This window comes from Paramormyrops kingsleyae, chromosome 4 (assembly GCF_048594095.1).
Source record: "Paramormyrops kingsleyae isolate MSU_618 chromosome 4, PKINGS_0.4, whole genome shotgun sequence".
NCBI classification, from domain to species: domain Eukaryota; kingdom Metazoa; phylum Chordata; class Actinopteri; order Osteoglossiformes; family Mormyridae; genus Paramormyrops; species Paramormyrops kingsleyae.
This window is the reverse complement of record NC_132800.1, coordinates 28,537,170-28,557,914: the sequence shown is the minus strand read 5'-3', so window position 1 is coordinate 28,557,914 and position 20,745 is coordinate 28,537,170. Positions and strand designations below refer to the sequence as shown.

Here is a 20,745-nt window from a genome sequence, read left to right as displayed (position 1 = left end):
TCTCAGAAGCAGGATAACAGCAGATGACAGATAAGGTCCCATCAAATGTTCAGATATGGTCCCATCCTCACACAATGCACCTCCTGTTAGAGAACATAAGGCTCAAAACACTCTGAGGCCACAACCCACTGCTTATGTGCGAGAAGCAGCTCCTGGTGTCTCCTTACCGGGTTTCCATGTCCGGGCGACCCCGGAAGTCCAGGAGGGCCTGGAGGCCCCGGAATAGGGACAGCTGGAACGAAGCGACGAAGAACCACTCTGAGACAAAGGTTCAAACTCACCAACATGGTCCTCTGCTAAATGAAGTACTGACCGGAACTAAGAGATGATCCCATCATTAATTTGCAGCTTAAGTCATAAAATAATAAAAAGGCCAGAAAAAAATCCAGCTCCACACCCAATATTGAACCAGAGCTGTCCTGAATATGAAACAGTGCGTGGGAGTGCTTTGTCTCTACATCAGCCATGAATGTGCTAACCTTAAGGGAAATACATACACTTTTCATTTAATCTGTTTGTTTTTCTTTAAATTAAATATCGAAAGGAAGTAATATATCTTTTTGAAAAGTCATAAACCTTTGATAAGCCCCAGGCAGCAGATGTTTTCTTTCTAAATAGTGATACTCTTTACTTTGTGCTAAATGCATCCAGAAAGCAGTAGTCCTGGCTTTAATTTCCACCATAAATCACACCACCTTTCCCAGCTGTAAGTTCATTGACTTTAGCAGAGTGAGAAATCTGAGAAATTTGGCAGAAAGTTGGCATTGACACGAATGAATGCGTGGAGGAATGTCAACATCCCAGTGGCTGTATTAATACACATATTAATACACATATTAATGTCATTTACTACCTGAGCCATACAGGGAAAGAGGCCCGGGGGCCCCAGGGGGCCCCGGAGGACCGGGGGGGCCACGCAGTCCTGGATGTCCATACCCTGGGGGTCCCGCTGGCCCTGGGATGCCAGGATGACCTGGGGGACCAATCACAGATTCTCCTTTGGGGCCCTAAAGTGATAGCAGGGGTCCAGAATAAATCCACACATTCAACCACTATCAAAATGATATCAGCATGAGAGGTACCAGTGGATATGCACATATGCACATGTAACCCTATAAGACAAACACGGATATGCACATGTAACCCTATAAGACAAACACGGATATGCACATGTAAGCCTATGAGACAAATACGGATATGCACATGTAACCCTATAAGACAAACACGGATATGCACATGTAAGCCTATGAGACAAACACGGATATGCACATATACACATATAACCCTATAAGAAACATGGATATGCACATGTAACCCTATAAGACTAACACAGATATGCACATGTACACGTGTAACCCTATCAGACCAACACGGATATACACATGTAACCCTATAAGACAAACACGGATATGCACATGTAACCCTATAAGACAAACACGGATATGCACATGTAACCCTATAAGACAAACACGGATATGCACATGTAACCCTATAAGATAAACACGGATATGCACTGTTCAAACAGAAAACTACTCCCATCTTGTTGTTCTCATTATAAAAGTCCCAGTAAACAAGGCCAGATTCCAAGTGCTGTGTTGTGGAACTCTTCTGGAACATGCCGACAAACTAAATCCAGACATTTTGTGACTAACAACAGTGCTGTTACAATTGGATTTAAGTGAACCGACCATCTTTAGCCAGAGTGCCTGGCCTGTCCTCTCCCTTCAGTGACGTGTGACTGATCGGTAAACAGCAGTATGGCTGCCATCGTGCAGTTCCACTTTGCGTCTCGGCTAATCACATCGCAGGTTTTACTGCAGGAAAGAGAGTCATCTCAGAAAGCGATTGCTCTGCCTCATGTGGCACAGCCATGACTCACCACCAGGCCCGACCTGCCGGGCAGCCCGGGGACGCCCAGGACCCCCGCGTCTCCCCTCTGCCCCTTCTCCCCTTTGTAGCCTCTGTCTCCCTTGTTCCCCTGAAAAAGAACCAGCCCAGTAAAGGCTCATCCACCGACTGTGGGATTAATAGGACAAAAACACAGTGACAGTGACACAATGACGGTGCCCAAATGTCACTGTGACGATCCACCTTCTAGGCACCAATTCAGGTCTGGGGCGCAGTGAGCTGGGATGTCAGGAGACACCTGGCGGGTGACACGCGTTGGTGGCACACACACACAATCACACACTAAGGACAATGTAGGGACACCATTTTGCATAATCAGGTTTTTGGACTGCAGGAGCAAACTTCAGAGATTCAGAAGGGGAATTCGAACCCTTGACCTTCTGGCACCATCCCCAAAGCCATCATCTGGCTATTTGAAAGTTTACTTAAACTTTATGCTATAAAGTTATATTATACATATACCTTGATACAGGATGTATGACCCGCAAGATGTTCTTAGAATGATCTGCAGTGACCAGCAAGTCAAATTTAATTTTAGTTTAAGAAATTTATCTTTTATCTAGCATACTGTCTAATAGAGTCACCTCATCCTACCACCTACATTTCATCCCCTACAGAACCATGTGACCTTCACTGGACACCACCCCCTAGCAGCTAAGGCACGAGAGCAGACTCACCAGGAAGTTGTCAGGAAGTACGGGAGCTGTGTAGGGGAAAAAAGAATGGTTTTGATTGGTTCTGCAGACGGAAGGCTGCCATGCCAGTCGAAGAAAGGAAACTGGACAATGGCCCTTGGATAACAAACACAGATAGAAGCACCTCGAGAAAACTGGTGATGGTTATTCATTTTCCAGAAAAGCAACTAATTTTATTACCATGAAACTGTACTGTGAACGTATATAAGAAAAAGTATAGTTTTGTCGAACATTGTGTAGTTCAAGTAAAGTACCCTTATAAAACAAAAAATATGATATTGTTTGTGAGGTACTCCAGAATCTCAGTGCGAGTGGCACAATGCATTGTCCATGTGCAGTGACTGCAGGAGCATAAGCTGGTACTCTCCCACGCTCTGAGGGTATAACCATACTCAATGTGCAGTGACTGCAGTAGCATAAGCTGGTACTCTCCCACGCTCTGAGGGTATAACCATACTCAATGTGCAGTGACTGCAGAAGCATAAGCTGGTACTCTCCCACGCTCTGAGGGTATAACCATGCTCAGCACTGTACAGCACCTGGCGATCCAGGCTCCCCCGCAGGTCCTGGCTCCCCCTTCTCTCCTTTGGCCCCCATAGCCTCCTTCCTCCTGTCCCGTCCCACAGACGAGCCTGAAAGAAGGTGCAGAGCAGAGACAGGCAGTTCAGAGGGCATGACACAGCCAAGAGCCCAGAACTGACTCTGTGCCACATGACAGGCAGGAAGCAATGAAGACCCACGAGCAGCCCCCGCAGATCATCAGCCTGGCCTCAGGGGGTCACTGCTGCGGAGCGCTAAGGCTTAGTGCACGAGCAGCCCCCGGAGATCCTCAATATGGCCTCAGGGGGTCACTGCTGCGGAGCGTTAAGGCTTAGTGCACGAGCAGCCCCCCAGATCCTCAGCACGGCCTCAGGGGGTCACTGCTGCGGAGCGTTAAGGCTTAGTGCACGAGCAGCCCCCCAGATCCTCAGCACGGCCTCAGGGGGTCACTGCTGCGGAGCGTTAAGGCTTAGTGCACGAGCAGCCCCGGAGATCCTCAATATGGCCTCAGGGGGTCACTGCTGCGGAGTGCTAAGGCTTAGTGCACGAGCAGCCCCCGCAGATCCTCAATATGGCCTCAGGGGGTCACTGCTGCGGAGCGCTAAGGCTTAGTGCACGAGCAGCCCCCGCAGATCATCAGCCTGGCCTCAGGGGGTCACTGCTGCGAAGCGCTAAGGCTTAGTGCACGAGCAGCCCCCGCAGATCATCAGCCTGGCCTCAGGGGGTCACTGCTGCGGAGCGTTAAGGCTTAGTGCACGAGCAGCCCCTGGAGATCCTCAATATGGCCTCAGGGGGTCACTGCTGTGGAGCGTTAAGGCTTAGTGCACGAGCAGCCCCCGCAGATCCTCAGCACGGCCTCAGGGGGTCACTGCTGCGGAGCATTAAGGCTTAGTGCACGAGCAGCCCCCGCAGATCCTCAGCACGGCCTCAGGGGGTCACTGCTGCGGAGCGCTAAGGCTCTCTGTTTCCGGGCAGCTGTCTGACAGCTAGACTAGCCAAGACTAGCGGACCTTGACTAACCATGCAGGTTTTGGTTTCGTGCTCCCTATCATCTTTAAATACTCATAGTGGGGGCTGTGGAATCAGGACCCACTCCAGAAGGAGAAGTTATGGATTTGCATCACTTTTTGTCAATATTTATTCATTATTTACATCAGTAAAAAATTAAGGATAGTACAAGGGAACAAGGATTTATCCTTAAAAAATTAAGGATAGTACAAGGGAACAAGGATTTTGAACTACACAATCAAAAAAGGAGTCAAAAAGGCTGCTTTAGCCTGGACTGTAAAAAATTAGCAAAACATCTCATTGGGTCTGTATTTACTGTGGAAGGGTATTTACAGTGGTAAATACAGACCCAATGAGATGTTTTGCTAATTTTTTACAGTCCAGGCTAAAGCAGCCTTTTTGACTCCTTTTTTGATTGTGTAGTTCAAAATCCCCTGACCCCCCTCCAAAGAAGCAGTTAAAATCCTCCTTTCCTCAGTGCCACATGTTTCTGATCCAAGCTGTCTTTCCCACAGGTATAAATATGACGTGCAAATCCTTAGGAAAACACCTATTGGTAGATAACTAAAAAGAAAAAAGCAGCCGCATTTTAACCTATGTGCTGTCCTTGTTCCCATGTGCTATCCTTGTTCCCATGTGCTATCCTTGTTCCCTTGTGCTATCCTTGTTCCCATGTGCTATCCTTGTTCCCTTGTGCTATCCTTGTTCCCATGTGCTATCCTTGTTCCCATGTGCTATCCTTGTTCCCTTGTGCTATCCTTGTTCTCTTGTGCTATCCTTGTTCCCTTGTGCTATTCTTGTTCCCATGTGCTATCCTTGTTCCCTTGTACTATCCTTGTTCCCTTGTGCTATCCTTGTTCCCATGTGCTGTCCTTGTTCCCATGTGCTATCCTTGTTCCCTTGTGCTATCCTTGTTCCCATGTGCTATCCTTGTTCCCTTGTGCTATCCTTGTTCCCTTGTACTATCCTTGTTCCCTTGTGCTATCCTTGTTCCCATGTGCTGTCCTTGTTCCCATGTGCTGTCCTTGTTCCCATGTGCTATCCTTGTTCCCTTGTGCTATCCTTGTTCCCATGTGCTATCCTTGTTCCCTTGTGCTATCCTTGTTCCCTTGTACTATCCTTGTTCCCTTGTGCTATCCTTGTTCCCATGTTCTGCGCACTAATAACTTTTAACAGCGCTAACAAAATAAATGGCTAAGCAATATCAGAAACTTCGCATCCTAGAAAATGATAAAATGAGCTGCAGGGCATGAGCTTACCTTGTGGGGCGTCCCGATTACCGCTCACCTGCACAAAGCAGAGAAGGACAAATCTGGCATGATATTTATATCTAATCTAATTATTCTGCTGAACAGAGGCCAAAATGAGGCAGTCTGTAAGAGACTGACATTATTAACAAGCCAGATACAAAACCAAGCAACATATTTATAAGTTTACAAAAATTAGTAAATGATTAAAAGCTTCCCCTTTTGTCATTGTTTGGGAAGCGGCTTTGGGAAGATGTGCCCATGACAGCCAATGAAGAATAATGGCAGTTAGTACCAAAGACACCCAAAAAATACAGAATGAAAAGACTCCCGGGCTTAGATGGGAATGTGAACTGAAGGTGGCTTTCCAAAAACGCAACATCAAACTGAAATTTAAAGGCAGACACCATAAGCATTGACCGTTTGTAGGACAATCCCAATACTGTGTTGTTTCTGGAAGGTCACCTTGCTTTCTCATTGTTAGTCTTCATAACACCTTAAAATGAGCCCAAACACCCCAAAGCCTAAACCTTACGCCATGCAGCATGCTTAAGGGGGGACTTTTAATCAAGCCTGCGTCCGTTAAGGGCTGAGGAAGCCCCAAGCACACACGCCTCTCTCCTCGTTTCGGTTAAGGGTCACGGAAGCCCCAAGCACACGCGCCTCTCTCCCCGCGTCTGTCTGACACAGGCTTCCTCCAGCCTACGGAGGCTTCTCATTCACTTACTGGTGTTTTGCAGTGAGGTCGCGGAGGAACCGGAAAGACTGTCTTTAAAATTTAGAGGAAAATGCATTGAGTTGATTCAGAATAGAGCAACAGTGTGACAAAGACAATGAGAGAAACACGGCGGGACAAGTGAGAAGCGAGACCCAAGGACAAACTCACCCCGTTCAGGCCAATGACGCGTCCTGGGATTCCCGGTCGACCCGGAGGTCCCGGAGGACCCTGGGAGGAGACACAGGTGTCAGGTGACATATCTTTGGACCGGAAGAAACACCAGTGCCCAGTGCTACAGCTTTCAGGTGCATCACCAGTAAAAGGACAAAATTGGGATTTTTCTTTCCACAAAACCCAAACCAAACAGCAGAGGGAGACAGTGAGCTTTCACGGCAGAAGGCCTGCTACGCCTTACACCACCCTCTGAAAGTGATGGAGGCAGAAGGCCTGCTACGCCTTACACCACCCTCTGAAAGTGATGGAGGCAGAAGGCCTGCTATGCCTTACACCACCCTCTGAAAGTGACGGAGGCAGAAGGCCTGCTACGCCTTACACCACCCTCTGAAAGTGACAGAGGCAGCACCATCAGCCAGACTTCCTAGGCTGACTGTTCTTAACATTTAATGCTTATGCAATAGTGGCGTAAAAGTCAGGTGCACCAACACATCGGTGAGACCTGAGAGATACACACATCGAACAGCCAACGCACATGTGCAGCTGCATGGGAAAGTCTCTCATGCTGCTGTTCATGTTTCATCCATGTGTGGTTCACCCCCCACCCCCCCCTCAGGATCCCCTCCCTGTGGCTGCGAGCGCGGGCGAATCTCACCGGCAGACCTGCGGAGTCTCCTTTCTCACCCTTCTGGCCCGCAGCCCCATGTCGACCCTGGGGGGTGACAGACGACACTAAGTTCTGCAGACTGTGGTAGCAGGAGCAGCACTAGGGGGTGACGCCCCCCCGGCTGGGGACACATCCTGACGCAGGCCTTTCAGCCAGCGCACCAATCAGCATGCTGGGATATCACATGACCATGTTCAAGCATCTCAGTTAAAAGAAAGACCATAAAAGAGCCACATTTCTTGGAAGGGCGCAGTGAAGCACTTACTGGACGCCCAGGAAAGCCGTATTCTCCTTTTGGTCCTTGAGGTCCTACTGGCCCCTGTAACACAGCAGAAAGGGCATCATTCTTTTGTAAGGAAGTTGACTTTTATCTGTGATGTGCAGAAATGCCCGACACTCAGCCATTGGCCTAACAGTCAGCATAACTGCAACGACCTTTCAAAATCAACAGCAGCAGCTCCAGAAAGACAATCGCCACCAAAGAACACGTCCGAGCATAAATGAAAGAACAGCTCCTCACATGTGAGCTGGCGTGAAAACCTCAGCTATCAGAGTGCAACACAGACAAATCAGAATCAGGTGCCGCGCACTGGAGACATGGAATTGACACACCTACCACAAATCCAGGAGCTCCAGGCGTGCCGTGGTCACCCTGCACAACACACCAGCGCAGGCATTAGCAAGCAGCAAGCGTACCTGCTGACAGCCTCGAGAAATGGCACGGTACTGACCTTAACCCCTTTGGGGCCCTGGGGACCCCGCAGCCCGGACACCAGGGACCCGTCTGCGGCGATGACTGTGCCCGGCTCACCCTTCTCGCCCTAGACATGCAGGCGGGGATAATGATCTTCACATGCGTATAAGGCCCAGGAAGCCCTGCACAGCAGACTATTGCTTTCTGGGACGGTGTTTACATTCCCTGGCCTGCCTCTGATTTGAGTCATTCGGTGTTTACGTTCCATGGCCTGCCTCTGATTTGAGTCATTCGGTGTTTACGTTCCCTGGCCTGCCTCTGATTTGAATCATTCGGTGTTTACGTTCCATGGCCTGCCTCTGATTTGAGTCATTCGGAGTTTACATTCTCTGGCCTGCCTCTGATTTGAGTCATTCCATGTATCTGAGCTGCATTTGCTATAAAATCTATACAGACATAACTTGATCACACACAGCAACATCATGCCCTGTACAGTCGATTCAAGGTGTCCGTTCAACATGCTTTGAATTTTCTGTTGTGCCTGCTGCCACCTTCAATAAAGCCGTCGGCCTGCTCAGCCAATAAACCTGGCAGGTCCTGGCACTGCTCAGGGGGCCCATTCCAATTCTCACCTTTAGTCCCAGAGGCCCCTGGAGACCCGGCACTCCGATGTCCCCCTTCGGGCCCCTTGGCCCCTGCAAGAAGAATAGGGCATGTTTTGCAACTGTAAAACTGTGGCATGGTGGGGATTGAATTGCTGATTATGAATTTTCTCCTGTGATATGAAGCATCAGCAACACCATGTGACTGCAACATGACATCTGAAATCCAAATATTAAAGTCTTCAGAAAAATGCCATATATGTTATGAATTATAGGAAGCATGGTTTAGCTCCGATACTGTCCAATAAATGCAACACATACCTATTTTTTCTTCCAGGAGAGCAGAAAAATAGGATTTGAGTAATTATTTAATAAATGCATAAAGACATTGTTACACAAAAAAGCAGTGTGGAGAAATTCGTAAGAGCAAGAATCCTGAGCTCAGCCGTGTCTGTAAGCGCCTCGTTATCTATGGGCCTGATACTGTGCGCTGTGGTCCAGATACGCCTGGATCTCTGACTGTGAAACGCCGCACAGGAGGCTGAGTGCCGCTTCCCAGGAGAATCCGCCGCGGCTCTGAGTATAAAGAGCGTAATGAGCTGGTCTCCATCTGATAGACCAAAGCAGCATTAATCACGATGCTTCAAATGACCACAAATCCTTCTATGTCAATTTATCCATGATTAGGGACTGTTTCCCTGCATAAACTAATAACATCAAAGTAAAGTTTTGGTATTTGTGCTGTTAAGGCCTCTCCACCCGATTAGTATCAGGTGTGGGATTCCCGAAAACCTCAGCGTGTCGTGGAACTTGATGAGGAACGACGTCATGAAGTTTCTTGTTCCACTGAGTTTGTCACTCAATGAACACTGCAGCTGCATGTTATTCTGCAGTTACAGACATCAGCATTGCAAGCCGTCTTTCAGAGTGGCTTTTGCTGTGTGATGCTGTGCTTATAGTGACATTTTGCTTTCATATGGACGTGTTCGGCACAGGAAGAGGCAAACTCTCAGCAGTCCAGTGACCACAACAGCCAACGTTCCACAGAAGACATTCAGCGTAGCCGAGAGAAGCTTACGGGAAATCCGGGGCGTCCGGGCACGCCTTCGGGGCCCTGAGACACGTGGGAGACACAAAGGCACAGAGAGTCGGTACAAGGGCTAAGACAACGGCTCTATACAAAGACAGAGGAAACTTGCGTCAGTGAGGAGCTAATTGGGGGAGCATGAGAGGAGTTATGTCCTGGGGGCCTCCGTATGTCTCCAAACATAGGAAACTGTCATCCAGAGGCAGCTAATTCACTGTCACTGTGACATCACCCAGCCCGGAAACACCCATCAATACACAGGTAGAGGTAGACACTGGCAAATGGCACTCGCCACTTACATCCTGCAGGTTAACAGCTGGTCCAGGGGGTCCGGGGGGCCCCGGGGCCCCCACGATGCTGCTCCCATTCTGGCCCGGCTCTCCCTGAAACACAGAAGATCACTGAGCTCCTCTGTGCTGTGGCTCCATGCATCATGATGGCAGGTCAGAGAAGCTCTAGATGCATCATGATGGCAGGTCAGAGAAGCTCTAGATGCATCATGATGGCAGGTCAGAGAAGCTCTAGATGCATCATGATGGCAGGTCAGAGAAGCTCTAGATGCATCATGATGGCAGGTCAGAGAAGCTCTAGATGCATCATGATGGCAGGTCAGAGAAGCTCTAGATGCATCATGATGGCAGGTCAGAGAAGCTCTAGATGCATCATGATGGCTGGTCAGAGAAGCTCTAGATGCATCATGATGGCTGGTCAGAGAAGCTCTAGCACACACCTTTGGCCCTGGATCGCCCTTCTTCCCAGCCGGTCCCTGCCGAAGACACAGACAAGACGGACGGTACCGTTCAGGGGATGCTCTACATACTTCTTAGTGTTTGCTTGATGCCCACCAATGATGAAACAGCACGATCTGCATCGTCGCTATTCATTGGCTAAAACTGTCAAATATTAATACGGATAATGATAATAATGACATGGCAGCCTGCTGTACAGTGCAGCTGGACAAAAAAACAGATAAAGGTGTAATTACTGGAAGCCTGTATATGGCAAAGCATTAGATGCTGGGGCAGCATTGAATCATGAATCCTGCTGGCATTTCCTACAATGGACAAAGTGTGGGTGTGGAGTGTACTGACCATGGGTCCAGGCAGGCCTGCTAGGCCGGGGGGGCCGTCGGGGCCTGGGGGGCCATGGTCACCCTGCAGGCAGTGAGAGAGAGAGAGAGGGAGAGAGGGAGAGATGAAATTTCCCCCAAACAAACAAGCAGAACATGGAAGGATGGATGTATGGACTGGTGCAACTGTTTGGTTGATGCTTCTGCTTGGTATAAAATCTCATGTTTCATCCATTATATCAATTCTCTGTAGCTTGTCCTATTCAGGGTTGCGGGGGTGCGGAGCCTATGCACACAAGGCAGAGAACAACCCAGGATGGGGCGCCAACCCATCGCAGGGCACACAAACACACCAGTCACTCGCACACCAGTCACTCGCACACCAGTCACTCGCACACCAGTCACTCGCACACCAGTCACACCTATGGGGACTAACCTTGCATAACTTAGCATGTTTTTGAACTGTGGGGGGAAACCAGAGAAAACGCCATGGTGACAGGGGGAGAGAATGAACACTCCACACACATGGAAGCAGGGCAGACGGGACCTGCAACTGTGCCACCTCATATCAGTCATCTGTAGAAACCAAAATGCGAGTGGAAACTGGTACACAGCCTTCCTGACTCAATGACCTATATGTCAGCATCAGCCCTGGGACACAGGGGTGCGGAGGCACTGGCACAGGGGTAAGGAGTCAGTGACACAAAAGTGAGGAGTCACTGGCACAAGAGGGAGGAGGCACTGTAACAGGGGTGCGGAGTCAGTGGCACAGGGGTAAGGAGTCAGTGACACAAAAGTGAGGAGTCACTGGCACAAGAGGGAGGAGGCACTGTAACAGGGGTGCGGAGTCAGTGGCACAGGGGTAAGGAGACACTGGCACAGGGGTGAGGAGTCACTGGCACAGGGGTGAGGAGTCACTGGCACAGGGGTGAGGAGTCACTGGCACAGGGTAAGGAGACACTGGCACAGTCCAGCTTTCCCTCTGGTGGAGGTGAATCAGAAGCATGTGTCAGAGGTGGGGGGGTGGGGTTACCTTCACTGCAGTGCCGGGAGGCCCGGGAGCTCCGTTCTGGCCCTATGTGGTGAGAGGGACGCTGGCATCAGGACAGCAGCCAATTGGGTGCTTTCAGACACCCCAAATGACTGCTGAGCAGAGCCTATTACCTGAGGTCCAGGAGGGCCAGGCAGACCGGGAACGCCCTGCAGAAGACATGGAGGTGTGGTCAAGGCCAGTACGGGAAATCAGGCACTGCAGTGGAACCAACCAGTCCACCTTCATGCCCATGACAGACTAATTCTATATGCCCAGAAAAATATTCCATCTATCTATTCATCCATTTTCTCAGCCACTTGTCCTAATCAGGGTCACAGGGAGCTAACCACTGCACTGCCCCACAAAAACATTATTGGGGAAAAACAAGAAATATAGGAAGAACACAAGTGATGACTTTCAATGTCTCGGGGCCCAGCTGGTAGAACCTACCAGAGTGCCTCTGTGACTCGCAAAGACAGGCGAGGTTCCGGACCCGTCCAGGTCCTGAAAGCAGAAGCACAGTGAACCACTTTGTTATAGAGATGATGAAAGTGACACAGGAGGTAAAGCGAGGCCGCGAAGACCTCTACCTCTGGGTCTGAGACTGGGAACCAAGCTGGATGTCCTGGGGGCCCCGGGGGCCCGGGGGGCCCCTCACGTCCAGGGAGACCCACTGGCCCCTGAGGGCCTACTGGCCCTGGGGGTCCAACCACCCCTGGGTTGCCTTGTTCACCCTGAGAGAAATGAGGAACAAAACGGAGTATTTCGGCAGAAGGAATGCAACCACGAGTCTCAGACGGAAACATGTTCTGTAAGAGTGCTGGAGTACCTTTGGTCCAGCTTGTCCAACAGCACCCTGCTCGCCCTGTGAGAGTGACACATGGTGCATTTTACAAATATCACAACAAACATTGCCTAAGTCCAGTGTGGGACGCTACCTCTAACAGCAGCAACGCCCAGCAGTTTGGGAGCACAGTGAAGGTTTGACAGACACCGTCCCCAGTTCCTTCTATACTTCCTGGATAGTACACATCACCTGGCTCTTAGTGCGGGTCTGACCAACCTTGAGCAAAGAGGCCTCCTTACCTTCTCTCCTTTGACCCCTGGTGGCCCAGGCAGCCCACTGAGACCAGGAGAGCCCTGGAAACCCCCCCATGAGACAGAGTAAACTGGGACAGCTGATCACAAATGTCACGCCTGCAGCTCTGACACAGGGAAATACTGACATGCAGGACTGTGCTATCTCTGTTTACCTCACATATACATGCAGGGCTGTGCTATCTCTGTTTACCTCACATTTACATACAGGACTGTGCTATCTCTGTTTACCTCACATTTACATACAGGACTGTGCTATCTCTGTTTACCTCACATATACATGTGGGACTGTGCTATCTCTGTTTACCTCACATATACATGCAGGGCTGTGCTATCTCTGTTTACCTCACATATACATGTGGGACTGTGCTGTCTGTTTAGCCTCACATATCTGAGGATTTCCTGGCTGATTATTGGTCATATGCAAATTGATCAGTGAGGCTTCTATTTTTATTTGCTCAGCTGACACTGAGAGCTGTGGACCTTAATGAATGAAGCAGATCAGTACCCAGATGCAGCAGATCAGTACTCAAATGCAGCAGATCAGTACTCAGATGCAGATTAGTATCCAGATGCCGCAGATCAGTACTCAGATGCCGCAGATCAGTACCTAGATGCCACAGATCAGTACTCAGATGGAGCAGATCAGTACCCAGATGCCGCAGATCAGTACCCAGATGGAGCAGATCAATACCTAGATGCCACAGATCAGTACCCAGATGCTGCAGATCAGTACCCAGATGCCACAGATCAGTACTCAGATGCCACAGATCAGTACTCAGATGCCACAGATCAGTACTCAGATGCAGCAGATCAGTACCCAGATGCCACAGATCAGTACTCAGATGCCACAGATCAGTACTCAGATGCAGCAGATCAGTAATGCCACACCATAATCGCACTACGATCTCTAGCCTAATTGCTTAACGTAACGCCATGCGAGGCCCAGTATACTTGACCCCCCCCCCCCCCCCCCCCAGCCTGCTCAGGTACTCACAGACAGCCCCCGCTGGCCTTTTCCCCCCTCTGTCGCATCCTGCCCTGGAGTCCCTGGCAGGGAAGGGCCACCTGAGGGGCCACTGGGTCCTGGGGGCCCCGGTGGGCCAGGGGGGCCTGGAGGGCCCTGCAAAGATCACAGGACAGCAGATCATGACATCAAAGGACAAATAAAATACACAAGAAAAAAAGAAAAACACATGCAAAAATTATTTACATGATCTATAGCACACATTGCTGATAAATACTATAATACTATAGCACACATTGCTGATAAATACTATAATACTATAGCACACATTGCTGATAAATACTATAATACTATAGCACACATTGCTGATAAATACTATAATACTATAGCACTATGTCATATATCTCACATATCCTACTCATCCTTTTACCCTCCAGTCATTAAATCTGTATTTATTACTTATCTATTTATTACTCAGGTGTATCATTCATATATACTGTGTATATATATATATAAATATATATATACACTACTAGGGTATATGCCATATTGTGTTTATATTTATGTAAGCTGTGATGTGACGACCATTTTGAATCTAATTCCAACAGGTTCATGTGGTGAGAAATGTACAATTTTCATGGTTACACTTGGACTTATGGTGTGATTGTCATGGCTACGCTTGCAATTATATTGTGATTGTCATGGTTACGCTTGGAATGATGGTGTGATTGTCACGGTTACGCTTGGACTGATGGTGTGATTGTCATGGTTACGTTTGGACTGATGGACTAAAGAGCGGCAGGGAAGGCCGACGTACTCGAATGGGCTCTGAATCGCTGTCAAGGTCACTGTAGCCAGAGCCGTCCACGGCACCCTGCGAGACATAGTGTCAGCATCATCAGCCACACACACACACACACACACAAACACACACACATACACACAGACATACAGACATACAGATTCTCAAACACAGACAGACACACCGAGAGCCGGCCTGCATAAGGTGGACCCGGTGGTCCAGGTGGTCCTGGTGGTCCGGGCCGGCCGACTCCGCGGTCACCCTACAGGAAGAGGAGAGACGACAGACTAAGGTTAGAACCCAGAGCCCAGCATGGGAGGCCCTGCTGTCATCAAACACCCAGATCTGCATCACTGTCCTCTGCTGGCCTTCACTATAACACAGTATATACATTAATATGACCATAAGCAGAGTTAACTGACATTAACCATACAGTCTAACACACTGGTTAATGGGACACACTGACGGTTGGACACAGTGACTTTCGGACACATTAAACAATCTTACTTTCTCTCCCTTGGCTCCAGTTTCTCCAGGATAACCAGGAGTTCCCTGAGGACCCCTGCTACCCTGTATGATGAGGGCAAAGAGAGTGCCAGCCAATCATGAGAATGTGGGCGGAGCCAGTGGTAGACACACCCACCAACAGAAGGCACCCAGTAATAGAACCACCTTTTTTTTTTATCAGTAACATAAATAAATATCTTTCAGAAGATGCTGATTGCTGCCATGTCTGCAAGAGTGTGCTGCACATTCCCTTCTTGGGCATGAGGGTACATGCATAAACAGTCAGCCACATTTTGTTCAGTAGATAGTATTAGAAGGATTATCTATTAAAATACAAAGGTAAATGTGCGTGCATGTGTAGAGGGTACTTACAGGGTCGCCGTCTCTGCCCCGATCTCCCTGTAAAGTAAGATGAATAATGTCAGTGTGCAGCTTCTCCAAGGCAGAACCCCCCCCCATGGCCATGAAGCACTGCCGTGGTCCCATCTTCCTCCAACACACTGCCGTGGTCCCATCTTCCTCCAACACACTGCCGTGGTCCCATCTTCCTCCAACACACTGCCGTGGTCCCATCTTCCTCCAACACACTGCAGTGGTCCCATCTTCCTCCAACACACTGCCTTGGTCCCATCTTCCTCCAACACACTGCCTGCTTCATAAGGCCATGTGGCACAGCTGATGGAGGCCCCACCCACAGTGAGGTAATAAGCTGGATAGACATCCCAGCACCCCAGACCCGGCGGTCCCCAAATAAACCACAAGTTCACACGACTTCCTGGACTCTGTGCCTGCTTCCCAGCTCCGTACCCACAACTCGTGACAATTGGCTCGGTGGACAGTTGGCAGTAAAGCATTCTGCTACAGGGCCCCTATATTGTGGACTGGTTTGCCAGCCTGTGTTTTGGATGCCGAATCAGTCTTAGTCTTTAAATCTCAACTGAAGACCTTTTACTTCAGTTTAGCTTACCAGCTAACTTAACACATACTGTAACTATCGCTACTGGTGCAGCTGTACAAGCCAGTTTTATTTTGAGGACAGAGTAACAGAATACAGGGGCTCAGAGGACAGAGTAACAAACCACAGGGGCTCAGAGGACAGAGTAACAAACCACAGGGGCTCAGAGGACAGAGTAACAGAATACAGGGGCTCAGAGGACAGAGTAACAGAATACAGGGGCTCAGAGGACAGAGTAACAGAATACAGGGGCTCAGAGGACAGAGTAACAGAATACAGGGGCTCAGAGGACAGAGTAACAGAATACAGGGGCTCAGAGGACAGAGTAACAAACCACAGGGGCTCAGAGGACAGAGTAACAGAATACAGGGGCTCAGAGGACAGAGTAACAGAACACAGGGGCTCAGAGGACAGAGTAACAGAATACAGGGGCTCAGAGGACAGAGTAACAGAATACAGGGGCTCAGAGGACAGAGTAACAGAATACAGGGGCTCAGAGGACTGAGTAACAGAATACAGGGGCTCAGAGGACAGAGTAACAAACCACAGGGGCTCAGAGGACAGAGTAACAGAATACAGGGGCTCAGAGGACAGAGTAACAGAATACAGGGGCTCAGAGGACAGAGTAACAGAATACAGGGGCTCAGAGGACAGAGTAACAAACCACAGGGGCTCAGAGGACAGAGTAACAGAATACAGGGGCTCAGAGGACAGAGTAACAGAATACAGGGGTTCAGAGGACAGAGTAACAGAATACAGGGGCTCAGAGGACAGAGTAACAGAATACAGGGGCTCAGAGGACAGAGTAACAGAATACAGGGGCTCAGAGGACAGAGTAACAGAATACAGGGGCTCAGAGGACAGAGTAACAGAATACAGGGGCTCAGAGGACAGAGTAACAGAATACAGGGGCTCAGAGGACAGAGTAACAGAATACAGGGGCTCAGAGGACAGAGTAACAAACCACAGGGGCTCAGAGGACAGAGTAACAGAATACAGGGGCTCAGAGGACAGAGTAACAGAATTCAGGGGCTCAGAGGACAGAGTAACAGAATACAGGGGCTCAGAGGACAGAGTAACAAACCACAGGGTTACCAGCGCAATGTAATCCGGCCCACTCCCCACATTACCAATGCACACCACAGGCTGCGGTGATGACTTACATGCTGGCCATCTTTTCCTGGCTTTCCCGCTGGACCTGGAGGTCCCATGGGCCCCTGGGGGCCTCTGGGACCCGGCTGAGCTGCTTGAGAGTTTCCATCTACCGAAGGACTGGGGAGACCAGGTGGCCCCGGAGGGCCAGGAGGGCCCGGATCCCCACGTTCTCCCTTCTGTCCTCGGCTGGGGTCCACCTGAGGGAGGGGGGTCAGAACATGAGCAGGTGAGGAGCCCCAATTCACCCCTGAAGGTCTGAGCGTGCCTCACAGGGGAGGAGTTACTCACTGTCCTGTATGGCTCTCCCAGCTCATCGGTTTGGTCCTGTCCTGCAAGGATCACAAAATCAACAACTAACAGTCTTGGAATAACAGTCTTACTTCAATGCAGACACACATGACAAGTCATTTGAAATGCGTAGCTATGATGACAGTTCATGTTACTCATTTGGCTGATATCGCTCGAAACTGTACATATGATAAACAAAAAAAACAAAAAAAAAACTAAAATACTGTAAAAATCACCATAAGATCCTGGCAATGATCCGTACTTGCAGTGTGAAATATTTTAACATCAGTATAGAAGCAGGTTACTCCTCGAGTTCATTAACTGTTACCTAGCACAGGCAAACCATTCATGAAACCTTTGTATTTAGTGCCACCTAGTGGCAGTTTTACAACTCAGACAGCACACCCTGTTTATGCAAAAGACTGCAATTCTTTTATGTAAAATTTTAAAAAATGTACAATTTACTTCAGTAATAAGTATTGATTGACATCTATAACAATGACTGACAAAAATGCATACAGATACTGTTCATGCATAGACCTTTTTCCTACTCGAAGAAGAAGAGTAACTGCTTTTGACCTAATAACTTCTTAGGGATCTCTGCTATCAGCATTAGACACAGCAGTCTGCCTAGAGCAGTGCAGCATCAAACTGCAGGACACTCACTGTACACTGAGCTCTCCTCAGCAGGCTCCATAGTGGGGGTCACCTGACCAGAGTATTCCTCTGGCTCCTCTCCTTTGGGACTGTCCGTAGGGGGGGCTTGTACTGGGGAGCTCCGCCTTCCCTCCATCTGAGAGGGTAAATGAAGCTCACTCACAACACGCCCACCACACGTTTAGACTGAGCATGCATGCATTGGTGTTTTCTGAGCTGCTCAGCTTCGGAGAGTTTGGTGTGTAGTCCTCACGATGTCAACGCAATGTGCTGGGTCACCTTAGGCTGAGTCCTCTAAACATCACCCACTTCAAAGCTCTGAACTCTAACAGATTAATGCGACTAAGTAGTTACTGCACTACTTTCATAGTGTTGTTATCCTATTAAGATAATCAATGAAGAGAATATACGTTTCTTTGCGGTGTCCAGCAGGAGGTGACAGAGATCTATGTGAGAGCAGGAGCTCCCCCAGGTAGCTGAGACGTGCTGCACTGTAGGTGAATTCTGCTGGTCTCGCTCCCTAACGGCAAAGGCCGCTGAATATGGACACAAAAGTCTCCTCTTACAAGCAGCAGACCCAGAACAAAAGCTTTGCTGGACTGCTGTCAGAAGGCTACAAAGCTGGGCCACTCTAACAGTCTGGGCGGTTGGAGACACCGTGAGATGGGAACCAGAATACCCACAATAATTTCACCAGTCACTTGTAACCGTCGCAAGGTTGAAACGACACACACAGATCAGACATTATATCTGAAGCCAAGTTTATCGAGTGATGAACTGCCTGAGTGATATTAATCGTGGTGATATGGCGCGCCACCGACTCTGGGCTTCTTTCAGCTGAATGGCTGTGATTTCAAAATGCACAGACCTGAAGCTGAAGGCAGTTTAAGAATTTGGAGACAGAAGGAGCGAGGAGGAGGGGCCTGTACTCCCAGAGCGCTGGGTAGTCCCCGCGGACGAGTTATCAGACGGGCAACCCGCGGACGGGCCGTCAGACGGGCAACCTGCAGACGGCCCATCAGACGGGCAACCCGCCGACAGCCATCAGACGGGCAACCCACAGACGGGCCGTCAGACGGGCAACCTGCAGACGGCATCGTCACCAAGAGGCAGAGGAAGCGTCTGTGTGCCAGGACCCCTAGCTGCCCCCCCCAGACAAAGGCCGGATGTTTTTAAAAACCCACAAGTCAACATCCCTGTTTACTTCTCATGGGGAGGATGTTGGGACTCTGCATGCTGGTGAGCTGTTATGTTCATCAGACCAGATGAAAGAGAAGCACAATAAGCTGGATGGTGGGTCACCCCGCCCTAGATAAGCCGTTCTTGGACATTATGGACAGATTGGGTTTTTGTGTAACCAAACTGGGGGGGGGGGACACTGACTCTACAGTGGTCTGGTATGGCCAGGAGGGCTGCTGGCAAATAATCCTTGAAATAAAAATAGTTACATTGTGGCAGTGTTGACAGTTAACTCTAGAAGTTGCGTAGCTCAGTGTTAGACTCTGCTCCCCAGGAATCAGTGTTTGGTAGTTAGGAGGACAGGCTGAGCCCAGTCCACGTCTTACTCACCTGTGAAGTCGGGGGTCTTCTCTCCCTCTTCACCACCTCGTCTGTCATCTCACGGTCATCCAGGCCATCATCAGAGCTGCCCTCTCCAGAGGCCTGGAACAAAAGAAAAACTCAGCCTCGCAGCTCCAACCCACTATGCACCCAAACTTTCTCGCCCTATGCTATGTGGAGCTCTCTCACCCTGTGCTACATGAATGAAGCTCTCTCACCCTGTGCTACATGAATGAAGCTCTCTCACCCAATGCTATGTGAAGCTCTCTCACCCTGTGCTACATGAATGAAGCTCTCTCACCCTGTGCTACATGAATGAAGCTCTCTCACCCTGTGCTACATGAATGAAGCTCTCTCACCCAATGCTATGTGAAGCTCTCTCACCCTGTGCTACATGAATGAAGCTCTCTTACCTTGTGCTACGTAAAGCTCCCTCACCCTGTGCTATGTGAAGCTCTCACCATGTGCTACATAAAGTTCTCACCCTGAGCTACATGAAACACTCAGCCTGTGATGCGTGAAGCTCTCTCAGCCTGTGCTACGCGTAGCTCTCTCAGCCTGTGCTGCGTGAAGCTCTCTCAGCCTGTGCTGTGTGAATCTCTCAACCTGTGCTACGCGTAGCTCTCTCAGACTGTGCTGTGTGAATCTCAGCCTGTGCTACGCGTAGCTCTCTCAGCCTGTGCTGTGTGAATCTCTCAGCCTGTGCTACATGTAGCTCTCTCAGCCTGTGCATTTTGAAGGCATGGTGCTGCAGTATATTCTAACGTAGCACTGAAGTGGACACACCCTGTGCAGTGCTGACTTCAGACACGTCCACCATGTAAAAGGGGTTTCCTGACTAACTCAAGCTCTCTCAGGAACAGTTGTTTATACTGTAGTTTCCTTACTGCATTATAATTATACAATAAAATAAAATTGATGATAATAATAATACTAATATTTACAAGCTTACTGGCTCTTTATCTCTTGTTTTATTTTAACAGAGAAGCCTGTGACAGACCCATTGACTAATCAAAAACCATTCAGAAAAACATGGCTCTCCTTTGACCACTAGGGGGCAATAATTGTCTCATAGTCTTCCAGCAGTGACACTGTCAGTCCCAGCTACTGCGTCGAAGCTCACTGCACTTACATAGGGGTCATCCTCCTCACACTGCTCCTCTGGCGCTCGGGGGTCTGGCCGAATCAGCAGCTGCTGCATGTAGCCCTGGGGTGAGAGATAGGGAGTGGGGGTGGGTGGGAGAGATTTAAACTGGCACACAGATTCCTCACCGCAGAAGCTCCAGAAGTCCAAATGACCGCAGCCTGTAAGAA

The 20,745-nt window shown here is 49.3% G+C and overlaps 1 protein-coding gene across 3 annotated transcripts in view; it reads right to left on the bottom strand.

Moving 5' to 3' along the window:
• LOC111851418 (collagen alpha-1(XV) chain-like) overlaps positions 1 to 20,745 on the bottom strand; it is a 48,582-nt gene that overhangs the window by 4,605 nt on the left and 23,232 nt on the right. For 2 of the 3 annotated variants that reach the window (XM_072711032.1, XM_072711030.1), the window contains 33 exons: positions 20,564 to 20,638; positions 19,441 to 19,533; positions 17,881 to 18,007; positions 17,215 to 17,255; positions 16,935 to 17,123; positions 15,189 to 15,215; positions 14,817 to 14,879; positions 14,494 to 14,571; positions 14,325 to 14,381; positions 13,538 to 13,663; positions 12,529 to 12,582; positions 12,272 to 12,307; positions 12,033 to 12,176; positions 11,893 to 11,946; positions 11,574 to 11,609; positions 11,443 to 11,484; positions 10,432 to 10,494; positions 10,071 to 10,106; positions 9,640 to 9,723; positions 9,332 to 9,367; positions 8,284 to 8,346; positions 7,689 to 7,778; positions 7,574 to 7,609; positions 7,223 to 7,276; positions 6,946 to 7,002; positions 6,285 to 6,344; positions 6,126 to 6,167; positions 5,411 to 5,438; positions 3,143 to 3,235; positions 2,586 to 2,611; positions 1,880 to 1,978; positions 854 to 1,007; positions 168 to 232 (listed from right to left, as the gene is read on the bottom strand). In XM_072711032.1, coding sequence (XP_072567133.1) covers positions 168 to 232; positions 854 to 1,007; positions 1,880 to 1,978; positions 2,586 to 2,611; positions 3,143 to 3,235; positions 5,411 to 5,438; positions 6,126 to 6,167; positions 6,285 to 6,344; positions 6,946 to 7,002; positions 7,223 to 7,276; positions 7,574 to 7,609; positions 7,689 to 7,778; positions 8,284 to 8,346; positions 9,332 to 9,367; positions 9,640 to 9,723; positions 10,071 to 10,106; positions 10,432 to 10,494; positions 11,443 to 11,484; positions 11,574 to 11,609; positions 11,893 to 11,946; positions 12,033 to 12,176; positions 12,272 to 12,307; positions 12,529 to 12,582; positions 13,538 to 13,663; positions 14,325 to 14,381; positions 14,494 to 14,571; positions 14,817 to 14,879; positions 15,189 to 15,215; positions 16,935 to 17,123; positions 17,215 to 17,255; positions 17,881 to 18,007; positions 19,441 to 19,533; positions 20,564 to 20,638 — 2,328 coding nt within the window. The remainder of the gene's footprint in view (positions 1 to 167; positions 233 to 853; positions 1,008 to 1,879; positions 1,979 to 2,585; positions 2,612 to 3,142; positions 3,236 to 5,410; positions 5,439 to 6,125; positions 6,168 to 6,284; positions 6,345 to 6,945; positions 7,003 to 7,222; positions 7,277 to 7,573; positions 7,610 to 7,688; positions 7,779 to 8,283; positions 8,347 to 9,331; positions 9,368 to 9,639; positions 9,724 to 10,070; positions 10,107 to 10,431; positions 10,495 to 11,442; positions 11,485 to 11,573; positions 11,610 to 11,892; positions 11,947 to 12,032; positions 12,177 to 12,271; positions 12,308 to 12,528; positions 12,583 to 13,537; positions 13,664 to 14,324; positions 14,382 to 14,493; positions 14,572 to 14,816; positions 14,880 to 15,188; positions 15,216 to 16,934; positions 17,124 to 17,214; positions 17,256 to 17,880; positions 18,008 to 19,440; positions 19,534 to 20,563; positions 20,639 to 20,745) is intronic. The other variant, XM_072711031.1, reaches the window with a different exon arrangement.